Source organism: Somniosus microcephalus, chromosome 12 (assembly GCF_052327205.1).
Source record: "Somniosus microcephalus isolate GS21.2 chromosome 12, FLI_Smic_1.0, whole genome shotgun sequence".
Lineage (NCBI taxonomy): Eukaryota > Metazoa > Chordata > Chondrichthyes > Squaliformes > Somniosidae > Somniosus > Somniosus microcephalus.
In genome coordinates this window covers 26068406-26083966 of record NC_140998.1, presented here as the reverse complement: position 1 = coordinate 26083966, position 15561 = coordinate 26068406, and the positions used below count along the sequence as shown (strand labels likewise).

Here is a 15561-nt window from a genome sequence, read left to right as displayed (position 1 = left end):
TTAAAGGCGCATTACCAGCAGCCTACGAATGAGGTGTATGCTAGGCATCTGCTCGCTACTCACGCACAGCGACCTGGGGAATCGGTGGAGGAGTTCCTAGGCACCCTGAAAACGCTTGGCAAAGACTGCAAGTGCCAAGATGTAAAAGCCGCAGTGTACACTGACGAGCTTGTTCGCGATGCCTTTATCACAGGCCTCAGCTCCACTTACATCCGGCAGAGACTGCTGGAAAAAACAGGATTGGACCTGAAACAGGCTGCGGACACAGCGCAATCCCTGGATGTGGCCCAGAGAAACTCGGACGCCTACTCTTCAGCACGCGCCGTCCACGCCGCCACGTGCGCACCAAGGGCGCCGCCATCTTGGAAGGCATCTTCCCCGCCCGGCAGCCCGACACCGTCGGGGCCCCGCTCTCCCCCCAGAAGCCCTACGACAGCCGCGACGCGTCGGGGACCCAACTGCTACTTCTGCGGGCAGCCGAAGCACACCAGAAACCTGTGCCCGGCGAAAGGCACCACCTGCTTTAAGTGCAGTAAGAAGGGGCACTTCGGGAAGGTGTGCAGAGGGAACCCCGCCGGAAAACCCGCCACCGCCGCGTGTGCGCCGTGGGAGCGGCCATCTTGGACGCCATCTTGCCCGACCTCGTGGGGTCCGCCATCTTATGAGCAGACAGCGTGGACGCCATCTTGTCTCGATCAGGGCCCTACAGTGGCATCGGTCACAGTGGACCAGACCAGGCCGCACCCGCTATCCAAATCAATGGTGGACATCGAGGTAAACGGGTGCGGGGTTAAATGTTTAATTGACAGTGGAAGCACGGAGAGTTTTATCCACCCTGAACTGGCACAACAACTCTCCCTAAAGGTGGTCCCTACTCGGGGTACCATCTCTATGGCTGATAAAACCCAGACATCGACCATTATGGGTTACTGCACGGTACAATTGTCCATTAACGGAACTGTATACGATAATTTTAAAGTATTAATCATGAAGAATCTATGTGCGAGCGTGATCTTGGGCCTGGATTTCCAGTGCAACCACCAAAGCATCACGCTCAAGTACGGTGGGTCCCAGCCGCCCCTCACAGTGTGCGGCCTGGCTACCCTGAAGGTAAAGCCGCCTTCGCTATTCGCGAACCTTACCCCTAACAGCCGGCTAATAGCGACCAAAAGCAGGAGGTACAGCTGGGAGGACAGGCGGTTTATCGCGACCGAGGTAGACAGGCTCCTGAAAGAGCGCATTATTGAATGCAGCAATAGCCCGTGGCGTGCCCAAGTGGTGGTGGTAAGGGGTAGCGAGAAGAAACGGATGGTGATCCACTATAGCCAAACGATCAACAGGTACACCCAACTAGACGCCTACCCGCTACCCCGCATATCAGAAATGGTGAACCAAATCGCCCAATACCGGGTGTTCTCCACCATCGACCTCAAGTCAGCGTACCACCAGCTCCCTATCAGACCAGAGGACCGCCCGTACACCGCCTTCGAGGCGAACGGACGCCTCTACCAATTCCTCAGAGTCCCCTTTGGGGTGACGAATGGGGTCTCGGTCTTCCAGAGGGAGATGGATCGCATGGTCGATGACCACCACTTACAGGCAACCTTCCCCTACCTCGACAACGTCACCATCTGCGGTCACAACCAGCAGGATCACGACTCGAACCTCGAGAGGTTCCTGAAAACCGAACAAAAACTCAACCTCACCTACAAGGAGGACAAGTGCGTTTTCAACACCACGCGCCTCTGCATACTAGGCAGCGTGGTGGAGAATGGGGAAATCGGACCAGACCCCGACTGATTGCGCCCCCTACGGGAGCTGCCCCTGCCCAACACTCCCAAAGCCCTGAAAAGGTGCCTGGGGTTATTTTCTTATTATTCCCAATGGGTCCCCAACTACTCCGACAAAGCCCGCCCCCTCTTGAAAGCATCCTCTTTTCCGCTCTCTGCTGAGGCCCACGCCGCCTTCAAAAGCATTAAGCAGGATATTGAGCGGGCCACGCTACAGGCAGTGGACGAGAACACTCCATTTCAAGTGGAAAGTGATGCGTCTGACTTTGCCTTGGCGGCCACCCTCAACCAGGCGGGCGGCCCGTAGCTTTCTTCTCGAGGACCCTCCAAGGGCCCGAGATCAGACACTCGTGGAGGCAGTGCGCCACTGGCGCCACTACCTAGCCGGCAAACGCTTCACCCTACTTACCGACCAGCGGTCGGTAGCGTTTATGTTCAATAATAAACAGAGGGGGAAGATCAAAAATGATAAGATTCTTAGGTGGCGGATCGAGCTCTCCACCTTCGAGTATGACATCATTTACCGGCCAGGGGCCCTTAACGAATCCCCTGACGCCCTCTCACGAGGGATGTGTGCCAGCGCCACCGGGGATCGGCTACAGACCCTCCACCACGACCTCTGCCACCCAGGGGTCACGCGGCTGTTCCACTTCATAAAGTCCCGCAACTTACCCTACTCGATTGAGGAAGTTCGTTCTCTGACCAGGAACTGCCGCACTTGCGCTGAGTGCAAGCCTCGGTTCTACCGCCCAGATAGAGCCCACTTAATCAAAGCTACACGGCCCTTTGAGCGGCTCAGCTTAGATTTCAAGGGCCCCCTCCCCTCCGTCGACCGCAATGTTTACTTCCTGAACATTGTGGACGAATACTCCCGGTTCCCATTCGCCTTCCCCTGCCCAGACATGACCAGCGCCACGGTCATTAAATGCCTCAACAGCCTGTTCTGCCTGTTCGGTATGCCGAGCTACATCCATACGGATAGGGGGGCGTCCTTCATGAGTGAAGAGCTACGCCAGTACATGCTGTACAGGGGGATCGCCACGAGCCGTACCACCAGCTACAACCCCCGGGGTAACAGTCAAGTGGAGCGAGAGAACGGGACAGTATGGAAAGCAGTCACTCTAGCTCTAAGGACCAAGGGCCTCCCTATCTCCCGCTGGCAGGAAGTCCTCCCAGATGTGCTCCATTCGATACGGTCGCTATTGTGTACTGCCACTAATGCCACGCCTCGTGAACGAATGTTTGTCTTTCCCCGGAAATCCACCTCGGGCGTATCCATGCCGTCATGGCTCTCCACCCCAGGTCCGGTATTCGTGCGAAGGCATGTGAGGGGCCACAAGACGGACCCTCTCGTGGAGCCAGTGCACCTACTCCACACCAACCCCCAATACGCGTATGTCCGGCACGCCGACGGAAGGGAGGACACCGTGTCCATAAAAGACGTCGCCCCAGCCGGTAACGACAACAACCACGACAATAGCAGCAACAACGATCACAGCAACTCTTACCCACCCACTACTCTTTCATCACCCCCGGAAGAACATCGACCAACGGCACCCCCACCAACTACCCCTTCAACAACCCTGGCGGCACCCCCGGCAGAGACCCAGGAGGCCACCGGGGACACCCAGCCGACACCCGCAGCACCACAACAGCCACGGCGGTCGCAGAGGACTATCAAACCCCCGAACAGACTAAATCTATAGAAGGGGTGAATGTGATGAAATATTCCATTCATCACTGCCTGTGACTGTGGTTGGTTTCAGTTTCACTTCCCTTACCTCTGTCCCGTTTCTTCACCATTGTATTGTACTATGTGTAGGGCTCCGCCCATACCTGGCCCATTGTATTGTACTATGTGTAGGGCTCCGCCCATACCTGGCCCCTATGTAAGCTGGCCCAGCCTGCAGCACATCCAGTATGGCAGAGCTCTGGATGGAAGATACCTCTCTCCTGTGTGTTACCTTCTTAAGTCAATAAAAGCCTTGTTTTGTTTCGCTAACATCGAGTCTCGGATTTATTGAGGCACATCACCTTGTAGGTGGTGGAAAGGCTTTGGGGAGTCAGGTGAGCCACTCACCACAGAATATCAAGCTTCTGCCCTGCTCTAGTAGCCACAGCATTTATGTGGCTGATGCAGTAGAGTTTCTGCACAATGGCATCTCCCATGATGTTGATGGTGGGGGACCTGGCGATGGTCATGCCAATGAATGTCATGGGGACGTGGTTAGCCTCTCTCTTGTTGGAGATAGTCATTGCCTGGCACTTGCATGTTGCACAATGTTACTTGCCACTTATCAGCCCAAGCCTGGATGCTATCCAGGTCTTGCTATATACGGGCATGGACTGCTTCATTCTCTGACGGATTAGGAATAGAGCCGAACACTGCAAACATCAGCACATAGACTGCGGGTCATGTTTATATGCTGACAATTTTAAAGAGTTGACCTTGATGAACACATAAGCATAGAGTCTGATAATTCAAAGGTGTTTTTTGCTCTGAGAATTGGAATTATCCAATCATTTGAATTAAGCACCATGAATAACAATAAAGTGGGAATTTAGTGCTAAAAAAAATGAATTATCAGATAATTTGAATAAGCAAGTTAAGAGTGGACTGTATTAGGTATTTTGGCGATTAAAGAATAAGATACAACCCAAGTGAAAACTGAACAAAATGACCAAAAGAAGTGAAATAGGTGGGGGGGTTGGGGGGTGCGGGAAGTGAGGCCAAGAACAATTTGGAGTGGAAAATACATAGCACTGTGGAGCATGCCTCAGTGTACAGTGTGATGGTACTATATAGGCCACCGTTTGAGCATTGCAGCTCAATCTGATGTTCTGGAGGTCATGGTCAGGGTGTCACCTTTCAGTTCAACATACAGTACCTATTTGTTTTCAATCCATTCATCTTTGCAAACAGTAGGCGTAGGACTTTCTCTTTCTGCTCCCAAGTTAAGTCAGAGATATTCACTTTTCCAACTTGAAAGCTTCAAAAAAAAACAACCGTATAGTTTTATTTATGACAGTCGATATCAAGGTTATTTTGCATTTTTTACTCTCCTTCTCTCCAGGCAGGAAAGCAAGCAGCTTTATAACACACCTCAGTTTGGAAAGGCTGAGCTGCTGATGTTTGAATCTAGACCAGCATTCAACCAACTGAACTACCTGGTCCTCTACTCATGCTGCCCTGTACCCAATTGAGAGTAGCGTGGAGCAGCTCACCCTTTGATATTTTTCCTTCTCCCTCTGAAAAAACACACAAGAGCTGAAATTCCATGGGGATTCTGCTGGTCTCGTGCTGTAACTCTGGTGGAAGACTGGCAGAACCCACTGGAAAATGGCACCAACCCGTTTACGATAGGTCTCAGCCATTTATGCACAGAGTTCCCACACGACCTAATGCGGGGCGGAACGTCCGTCTGCCCCTTACTTAGGCACTCGCATCAGAAGGGGTGTGGTGGAGGGCAAGGACTCCCAGTCCTGAGAGTTCACATGCCCTCAGACTACAGGGCACCTAGCATTATACTGGGGGCCAGTACGCTGAGGGAGACGAGGCGTACTGACCTTCAATCTTCGGCCCCACTGATGAGGAGGGGGGCGTGCAGGCCAGGACCCCCGAAGAGGAGTTTTCTTTAAACGAGCAGCCCCCTTACAAAGGAGTTGGCGGGGGACTCAGATTCTGTTGTGGTGGGGGGGGGACATGTCCCACCTAGCCAGCCACTTACACCTCACTTTTCTCGTAGCGCACCCAAATGTGCCTTAGATATTCTCTCAGTGCTGATCACTCCCATAAGTGGTCTCTGTGTCTTACGTTCAGGAGTGTGTCCATGTTGCCCAATAGCTCATTTATAGGCTGATGTAACTGGATATAACAAGAGGACCCCCTTGTGATCTGATCTAGACATCCTGTCTTTCGCACATGCCCTCATGTGCACGTCTCCAATCTTTTCAAACTAGGACTGAAAAACACTTGGTGAGACAAGGCCAGACGCAAATCATTAAGCTGTTTTATTTCATAGAACATAAGCAAATACCACTTACCTTCACTGAATTTCACTTCTCTCCTCCAAAAATGGGAAGAAGAAAAAATAATCCACTCACCCTGTCCCTTTTGTGAACTGCTGCCACTACAACAACTTGTAGTTATATAGTGTGTCCCTGTCAGAGAACGTCTCAGAGCACTTTACAAGGTGGAAGAGAGGTATGCCAAGCGGATACGAGAAGGGACTAAGGGAGAATGGCCAAAGAAAGGTTTTAGAGGAAGTGAGAGAGGTAGCAAGGTGGAATGCTTTTGGAAAACAGTTCAAAAGAGCCATATTGGCTAAAAGATCAGCTTCCAATGGCGCCCTGCATGGGGTGGGGGCAGAGTACTCATCTGGGGCCAGAGTCATCTGGAGTTGGAGGAGTGGAGGATTTGGATGAAACACTTTCCTTCCTGTGCTAGAGAAACATCGCGGGCTGGATCTTGCTAGAGCGGGGCATCTCACAGTGTGTCCTGTTACATAGGATATACAGCACAGAAACAGGCCATTCAGCCCAACCAGTCCAAGCCTCCTCCCGTCTAGCCAAGCTTATGCTCCACTCAAGCCTCCTCCTGTCTTTCCTCATCTAACTATCAGCATAACCCTCTATTCCCTTCTCCCTCATATGCTTATCGTGCCTCCCCTTAAATCCATCTATACTATTCGCTAAGTCTACTGTTAGTTAGACTTCTTTTCCTGCATCTTTCAGCTCAAAATCTTTTTGCTCTGTGACTTGCTAGAAGTGCGAGCTGATAACGGCGCAGCGATGGCAAGACAACAGAGTGTCTGGGACCTCAGTGAACAATGGGACCAACAGTGTACCTCCTTAACCATTGAGATTTAAGGAATGAGAAAGAGTCAGAGGAGCGACGGAGGAGGAGGGCGAATTAGAGTCAAATCAGGTACAGAAAGTGAAATAAAGAGAGGGGAAGAAAGATTGGATTGACAGAGAAAATAGACAGAAAGGAAAAGTAAGAATTTAAAAAAAAATTACATTTTTAAAAATCTCCAAGAACAATTTACCACCTGAAGGAATGAGACTCCACAGTTTAAATTGTTCAGTTTCTGGATCAGAGAGGTTGATTGGCATTGCATTAACAATTATGATGTCATTAAAAAAGTACTTTAATTGTTAATTACCAGACTTAAGTTTCTGTGGCGAGTTTAATGGGCAATTAAAATCCAGCAACTTCTTAAAAATAACACTGTAGGTGGAGGACAAGGTGCCTGTTGTGAGAAGCAAACTGCGGAGCGACGTAAATTGACCAGCAAGTTCTGGAGATTCATAATTTGCGGTATATGTCTTCATCCCCTGAATTTACTGGCCGATTTGCACATTAATAAAGGTGAACATTTCTAAATTCCGGGCCAAGATTGGGAATTGCAAGTGCACGTTTCCAATCCGTGGCAGCTTTAACACTGTTGGAAACAGGCAATTCAAAAGATTCAAGAAACAGCTAGGAAATCTGAGCTCATAGTCAATATCACTGTATATGTGGCGTCACACAAAGTAAAATAAGCTTAAGAACATTGACGTACCACTTAGCGGCTTCTTCCATATCTTGGTACACACAATTTGTGCTATACTCATTTTTGTTAAAGGTCCGGATTTTGGGATAATCCTCTATGCCAGCATTTGCCTTCAGCATTAGTTTCTGATATGCGATTTGAGCCGCCTGCTTATAGTGAGCCCGACTGTAGAGGATCTGCTGCTTCACTTCGGCTAGGGCTTGCAGGAAAAACATTTCCACGTCAGTGCGCTGGTCCAGGATGTTTTTGGCCAGCTTCTTCACTCTGTTCATCTCTTTGTCTTTCAACTTAATCACTGCCCCCAGCCTAGCAATCTCTACCTGGCTGGTTGCCAGTTTAATTTCGGTTTCTCGTTTGGTCTTCTGATTTGCTGCCTCAAACTCAGATGCCATGTGTCCCAATGCGTTCTCCAGGTTCTCCACTTTCCTTTGAAGCTCATAGATCTTTTCTCTCTGTTGCCTCATGACTGATGCGTTTTCCTTCACTAATAGCTCATTAGTTTCCTAGAATGAGAAGCAAGCTGGTTTTAATGTCAATTGATTGTGAAACATATACTCTTACAAAAATATACACAAGCACTCGAGAGAGTGCAAGAGTAAAGGCAATAAGCTATGAAGTAAGATTAGAGAAGTCTAAGCTCTACAGTCTAGAAGGAAGGCAGTTGAGGGTGACTTTATTGAGGTAGATAAAATATTAAATGGTACAGAGAACTCAAAAGATTACTAGAAATTAGCCAGAAAGCATGGCATGGGGATACAACTTTAAATTAGAATATAAGAACATATGAAATAGGAGCTGGAGGTGGCCATTTGGCCCTTCGAGCCTGCTCCACCATTCAACAAGATCATGGCTGATCTTCTACCTCAACTCCACCTTCCCACACTATCCCCATATCAATTAATTCCCTTGGTTCCCAAAAATTTGTCGACCTCTGTCTTGAATATACTCAATGACTGAGCATCCACAGCTCTGGGGTAGAGAATTCCAAAGATTCACCACCCTCTGAGTGAAGAAATTTCTCCTCATCTCAGTCCTAAATGGCCGGCCCCTTATTCTGAGACTGTGTCCCCTGGTTCTAGATATTTGTCACATTAATAAAAAGAATTAAACAATAACAATTGAATGTTTAAAATACCATTGTTAGATCAAACCACCAGGAAGCACTGCAGTGAGGGATACTCTCTCCCCAAAATCCTATTCTAACCTCCAGAATGTGTATTTTGGCTGACATTGAAATTAAGAAGATAATAATATAGCAGAGCATTGCAGTCCAACTGACAGGACTAAACTCAATCACCTAGCTTAGGTCTGGATCTCTAACCTTGCAGCTATGGCCCCTTTCCCAATTATAGGATTCCCATCAGTTCTGTTTACGGAGTTGAGTTTTACAAACAGCAGAAGCTTTGCTTGGTCTTTAATGTGTGCAACACCTTTTCACTGGCGAGCTGTGTGCTTTTCTCTTCTAGAGTCTTGTGGCTCTTCCTCATATATTCTTCCTCTATCTTGTAGATCTTCACGGTCTCATTTAGTCTTACATTTTCTTTAAAGACACAACGAGCCCTTTCATTTAGATTCCTGTGGGATGAAGGGAGCAGGATTTGAATAACTACAGAACTAATCCACACTTACAAGGTCTTGGTTTGGCATGAAAGCATTATCACAGAAAGGAAAATATCTACATGTTTATCAGCATCTCTCTGCCTTTAAAACTGCTGGTCATAGGCAATAGGCCCATCAAGTCTGTGCCGGTGACTTTCTACACATGACCCACCTGGACTAATCCCATTCTTCTGCTCGCTGCCCTATCATATTCCTCTTTATTGAGCAACCATTTAAAAAAATTATGGACTCTGCTTCAACAATAGAGTTGTTAAGTGTTTATCTACAGCTAGAGGTGGATACAAGCAATATTAACACCAATTAGGGCTTCTATCAATACAATAGGTCATTGTACAGTCTCTGGAGTACCAGCAATTATTTAAGCCATCATGGACCAGATATTACAAGGTCTTGAACACATGTTTTGTCAATGACATTTTGATCACTGCTAGTTCACAAGAGGAACACTAAAAATTTAGATGAGGTACTCATCAGATTAGAGCATTAGGGAATTTGTACGGAGCTAGTTTATGTAAGAGTTTGGAGGATTTGGTGAATGCTGAGAGTTTACACTCTACAACTGAAAAGGCAGCCAAACCTAAAAATGAATCTGAAGTGAGGTCTTTCCTGGTCGTTTTAAATTATTATAGGAGACTTTGTGTTGCCTCTCCACTATCCTACAGCACAGAAACCGGCATGAGCTCCTGCAAACAGAGAATATTTGGTTTCTCGAGAAAACACTAATGCAATTGCTGGACAATGGAGTTTCAATGTACTGCAGCACAAGGAAATTACTGTACTTAGCTAAAGTTTGTGATGCTTCATCATATATCGTGGACACAGTAATCTCTCGCATGATGGAAAATGCAGAAGCGACCAGTTGCCTTTGCTTCCAGGGTGCCAACCAGCAGCGAACCAAAAGTAGGCCCACATTGAAAAGGAGGTTCTTGTGGAGTGAATCTTCTTAGGCAGTCCCTCGGAACCGAAGATGACTTGCTTCCACATTAAAAATGAGTTCTTAGGTGACTGATGAGTCCAATGCGGGACCTACAGTCTCTGTCACAGGTGGGGCAGACGGTGGTCGAAGGGGCGGGTGGGTGGGGTGCTTGGGTTGACGTGCGCTCCTTCCGCTGTTTGCGCTTGGCTTCCGCTTGCTCCCGGCGAAGAGACTCGAGGTACTCAGCGCCTTCCCGGATGCTTCTCCTCCACTTTGTACGGTCTTGGGCCAGAGATTCCCAGGTGTCGGTGGGGATGTTGCACTTTTTCAAGGAGGCTTTGAGGGTGTCCTTGAAGCATTTCCTCTGCCCACCTGGGGCTCTGTTGCCGTGTCGGAGCTCCGAGTAGAGCGCTTGTTTTGGGAGTCTCGTATCGGGCATGCGGACGATGTGACCCGTCCATCGGAGCTGATCAAGCGTGGTCAAAGTTTCGATGCTGGGGACGTTGGCCTGAGCGAGAACACTGATTTGCAGGATTTTGCAGAGGCAGCGTTGGTGGTACCTCTCCAGTGCTTTGAGGTGCCTGCTGTACATGGTCCATGTCTCTGAGGCATACAGGAGGGCAGGTATTACTACTGCTCTGTAGACCATGAGCTTAGTGCCGGGTTTGAGATTCTGGTCTTCAAACACTCTCTTCCTCAGGCGACCGAAGGCTGCACTGGCATACTGAAGGCGGTGTTGGACTTCGTCATCGACGTCTGCCCTTGTTGACAGTAGGCTCCCGAGTGACTGATCACAAACCATATGTTGGGGCCCAAGTAAATTGTCCCTACTTTTGCTGCCTTGAGGATATAACACTAGGCCTTAATTTTGTTGGCATAGAAATTACAGAATTGTGTGTCATAGATCAGCTAACATGCAAAGGCTGATGCTCTCGCAAGGTTACCAAGAAAATACTTGGAACTTTCACAGAAGTGCCAACGCCTTCTATTTCCACTTATTCAAATGAAATGCCCATTTTGGCAAAGGACATATCTGGGAGGAACATAAAAATTCAGTACTTGTCTGGGTATGAGACTATAGGACAGAAATTCCAAGGCGGTGCTGCTAGTGCAGACTCTTACTACAATCAGGGCATCCATGTTGCAGCCCTTTCTCCAACCTGCATTCATGTCTACCAAGATTATGTCAGCAGCAAAGGCTGACAATTTCTAACCTTTTATATCAAATATGGGTATATTAAATGGGCAGTCACACAGGTAAGAAAAAGAAGACATTCGCTCTTATTTGACCAGAAGAAAATAATCATCAAAGAGTTGGAGTTCAAGGTGGTGATATCGCACCTATAGAGAACTAGATTACCAAGGGATCAACATGAGGAATACCGTGCCATGTGATTCATGAGGCACTGGCCAGAGGTCATCTCTGTGGCCTGGTCTTGATAAAGACATTGAGGAAATGGTCCACATAGATCTTGTGGAGAAGGATCAGTGCTGGGTAGTGGGTAGTTATTCAAAATGGTTAGAGAATTTCCCGTGTGTAGTGTATGTAACCTGTACTACCTTAAGAGGATACCTTAAGGTGAAGGACTACTTTTTAACAGCTCCTGTACATTGTAGTACCGGTAGTGACCACACCGGTATATAAACCCTGTGGAGTAATATGTATCTCAGTTCCCGCTCTGACCCTCAATCACTAAAGACCTGTTTAGTTACTCTCTGTTGTCTGTGTCGTGTTATTCATAATAACTGCACTTGTAAACACAGACTCAACAGTGGCGACGAGTCTGATCGAACCTAGCAGCAGTTTTGCATCACCTCCCCCAGTACTGAATCTGGGGTACATTGGAAGGAGGCTGCGTCCTGGAACACGGACGTTGACCAAGGGCATCCGCCCTCAGCATCCTGCAGAGCGGTGCATCGCAAGGGAGGCCATCGAGAACCGGGCTTGGGTTTCTGGCCACGAAGTCCAGCATAAGGGCTGGCTACAGGTAGTGCGCAACCCTTCTAAGGCAGCGGCGGGTAAGCCCGATCGAGCGGCGCGGGGGAAGACGGCCGAGCTTGTCGGAGGGAGAAGGGGAGGAAAGCATAGAGGGCGGAGAACAAGACCGCAGCTGGTGTCAGGGGCCGGACTGCAATCGTGGGGCAGAGACGCACAGCAGCCAGAAAGGCGCTCCATTGCCACGAGGACCGCAGAAAGCGGCGTGGCAACAACAACAATAACAACAGCAGCTCAAGGAAGCGCACATACAGGGAAAAACAAGTGCAGGAAGGACCGCTGTGAGACGTGGGCAGCAGCAGCGCGGGAAAAGACGCCATCTTGAGCCAGCGGAGAAGAAGACGAGCGCGGGAGCCGCCATCTTAAATTTTTTTTAAAATAATATCCGAAGGGAAAGAAGAAACTCAGCTAGGATGCCGAAAACAGGCAACATTACTGCATTCGACAACGATGTGGAAGATTGGTCCACTTATGTGGAACGCATCGAAGTTTATTGTAGAGCGAATGAAGTGCCGGATGATAAGAAAGCACTAACCCTATTAAACTTGATGGGTGCGAAGACGTACAGGTTATTGAGGAACCTGGTAACCCCAGATAAACCGGTAGAAAAAAGTTTCATGGATATTGTTGCTATCCTGCAGGAGCACCTAAACCCTACACCGCTGCTGATAGCAGAACGATTTAAATTCTACAAGAGGAATCAGCATAAAGATGAGAGTAACGCTGATTACCTTACGGAATTATGCAAGCTATCAAAGCACTGTCAGTTCGGAGCAGGACTGGCAGATTCCCTACGGGACAAATTCGTCTGCGGTCTCCTGAGCGAAGGAACCCAGAAAAGGCTACTCTCAGAGAAAGAGTTGACACTGGACAAGGCTTTCAGCGTGGCCGTATCGTACGAAGGAGCAGCACGGGGAGCTGTGGAAATACAGCAAAAGCCACCTGAATTCAGCACCAATGAAATGGCATTGGGTGCAGTAAAGTGCTATCGTTGCGGTAGGACAACGCATGACCAGAACCAGTGCTGGTTCAAAGACAAAGAATGCAGGCAATGTGGCAAACTTGGTCACATAGCGAGAGTCTGCCGGTCAGGAAAGAAGACCAACAGCAAAAAGTCACCGCAGGAGAAGTACAAAAATGTACATAAAGTGACAGAGAACAGTTCGGATGAACAGAAGACTGATTCAGACTCCAGCCGCAAGGAACTGGGTTGTCTGAAGATACATAATGTGGGCAACACAGCAGACCACCAAACTATCTGGGTCATGCTCAAGATAGCAGGAGTCCAAGTGAAGATGGAATTGGACACAGGATCGGCCTTAACGGTCATAAATAAGCAAGACTACAAAAGGTTATTCTCGCACATTCCCCTGAGGGATACGAAGATTGTATTGAAAACATACACGGGGCAAAAAGTATACCCCAAAGGAAAAATAAAAGTAAACGTGGTCTACAATGGTAAAGAAAGTCAGGAAATGGACTTATATGTGTTACCTGATGGAGGTCCGCCACTATTAGGACGTGAATGGATCCGGAAAATACAACTGGATTGGCATTCCATACGAGCACTGACTGTGGATGCCAGTAAGGAGGACGACGTCAAACCTGGACGACTGTCCAAAATCTTAGACGATGCTAAGGTGTTCCAACAGGGACTTGGGACACTGAAAGGAATTACTGCAACCATCAAGGTTGAAGAAAATGCAAGCCCAAAATTTTTCAAAGCCAGAGCCTTATGCGATACGACCTGCTGTGGAAGCAGAGCTGGAAGGGTTAGAATGTTCAGGAGTACTGTCCAAAGTGGACTGGAGCGAGTGGGCTAGACCCATTGTTCCGGTCATGAAGCGATCGTTGAGCAACACGCCTGGTGAACCTAGGAAGGTTCACATCTGTGGTGAATTCAAAGTCACTGTTAATCCAGTTCTTCACACAGTGCAATATCCGCTTCCGCGGATTGAAGATATCTTCGCTTCGCTATCTGGCAGCAAGCACTTCACCAAGATAGACCTGGCGCAGGCGTACCTGCAGATGGAAGTTGATGAAGTGTCGAGACAGTATCTCATGATCAACACGCCTAAGGGCTTATATCAGTATAATAGGCTGGTTTTTGGAGTGGCATCGGCTCCGGCTATTTGGCAACGGGCCATGGAACAGGTCTTGCAGGGAATTCCAGGGACACAGTGTTACTTGGATGACATCCTGGTTACAGGAGATAACGATAGTGATCACCTCGCGAATTTGGAACAGGTGCTCATCAGATTGAAAGAATATGGGCTAAGAGCTAATCGCCAGAAATGCGAGTTTTTTCAGAAGCAAATTTCGTACTGCGGCCACGTTATTGGCAAGGAGGGGTTACATAAGTCCCCTGACAAGATTGAGGCAGTCAAGGCTCCAGCACCGGAAAATGTGTCACAGTTGAGGTCGTTCCTCGGGCTGGTTAACTACTACCACAAGTTTTTACCAAATTTATCTACGGTGTTACACCCACTAAACACCCTCTTGCAAATGGGAATACCATGGAAGTGGAGCGATGACTGTAAGCGGGCTTTTCAGAAGAGCAAGGCGTTGATCACGTCTAAGGAAGTGTTGGCTCACTTTAACCCAACGCTACTTATTCGGTTGGCTTGTGATGCATCTCCCTATGGTATCGGGGCGGTGCTCTCACATAGGTTTCCAGATGGCTCGGAAAGGCCAGTCGTTTTTGCATCCAGATCATTGACCTCCGCTGAGCGCAACTATGCTCAGATAGATAGGGAGGCCCTCAGCCTCGTGTGGGGAGTGAAGAAATTTAACCACTACCTGCACGGACAACAGTTTACACTGCTGACAGATCATCAACCATTGGTTTCTGTAAAGTCTGTGTGTTCTAGTTGTAATTAATAACACACAGGCTACAAGATTAAAGTTCAACAGGTCTTTACTGGTTGGAGGTCAGGACTATCTGAAATACATCTTACTACACAGTGCTTATATACCGGTGGTCACCACCGGTATTACGTATACAGCAGCCAGAGAAAGTAGTACATCTCTTAAGGTGGAACAGGCTTAAGTTCTCTTAAGGTGGAACAGGTTACATACACCACAATCCTCCCTTTTTAGCTTAATAGTCATATCCCCATTTAACATAACATCATAACATATATACATATATAACTTCAGGTATAAACAGTTCAAAGGTTCAGTCTCTCCGGAGGCCTTCTGATTCGATCTGGATAACGCCTTTCAGTGGTCTCTGATTCTTGTTGCTGAGGTGACTCTGCTTGTTGGTTCCCTATGTATTGGACGTCATCATCAGGTACAGTCCCTGCCGAGGTAGATGCTTCAGGTTCATTAACGTCTTCCACAGTTGTCTCTGTCGCAACCATGGGTTCGACTCTTGCTCTTGATTCTACCAGTTGATCCGCATGACGCCTTATCACATTGTTACCAATATCTACTGTGTACATCAGAGGTCCTTGTCTGGCCCGAATTGTTCCAGGCTGCCATTTTTCGTTTCCATAGCCCCTTGCCAACACTGGTTGTCCTACTTCGAAACTTCGAGTGGACTTGTTATTAATATGCCGGAACTGTTTGTTTTCCACTTCCCTCCGCACGTTTGGTTTTAACAAGTCCAACCTGGACCGCAACCTCCTGTTATAAAACATCATGGCAGGACTTTGGTTAGTCACTGCATGAGCGGCGTTT

At 48.2% G+C, this 15561-nt stretch overlaps 1 protein-coding gene across 1 annotated transcript in view; it reads right to left on the bottom strand.

The window, feature by feature from the left end:
- Positions 1-15561, bottom strand: part of LOC147109088 (basal body-orientation factor 1-like) — a 54278-nt gene that overhangs the window by 7184 nt on the left and 31533 nt on the right. The window contains exons 7-9 of the mRNA XM_086002678.1: positions 8776-8920; positions 7355-7848; positions 4679-4780 (exon numbers count right to left, since the gene is read on the bottom strand). Coding sequence (XP_085858804.1) covers positions 4679-4780; positions 7355-7848; positions 8776-8920 — 741 coding nt within the window. The remainder of the gene's footprint in view (positions 1-4678; positions 4781-7354; positions 7849-8775; positions 8921-15561) is intronic.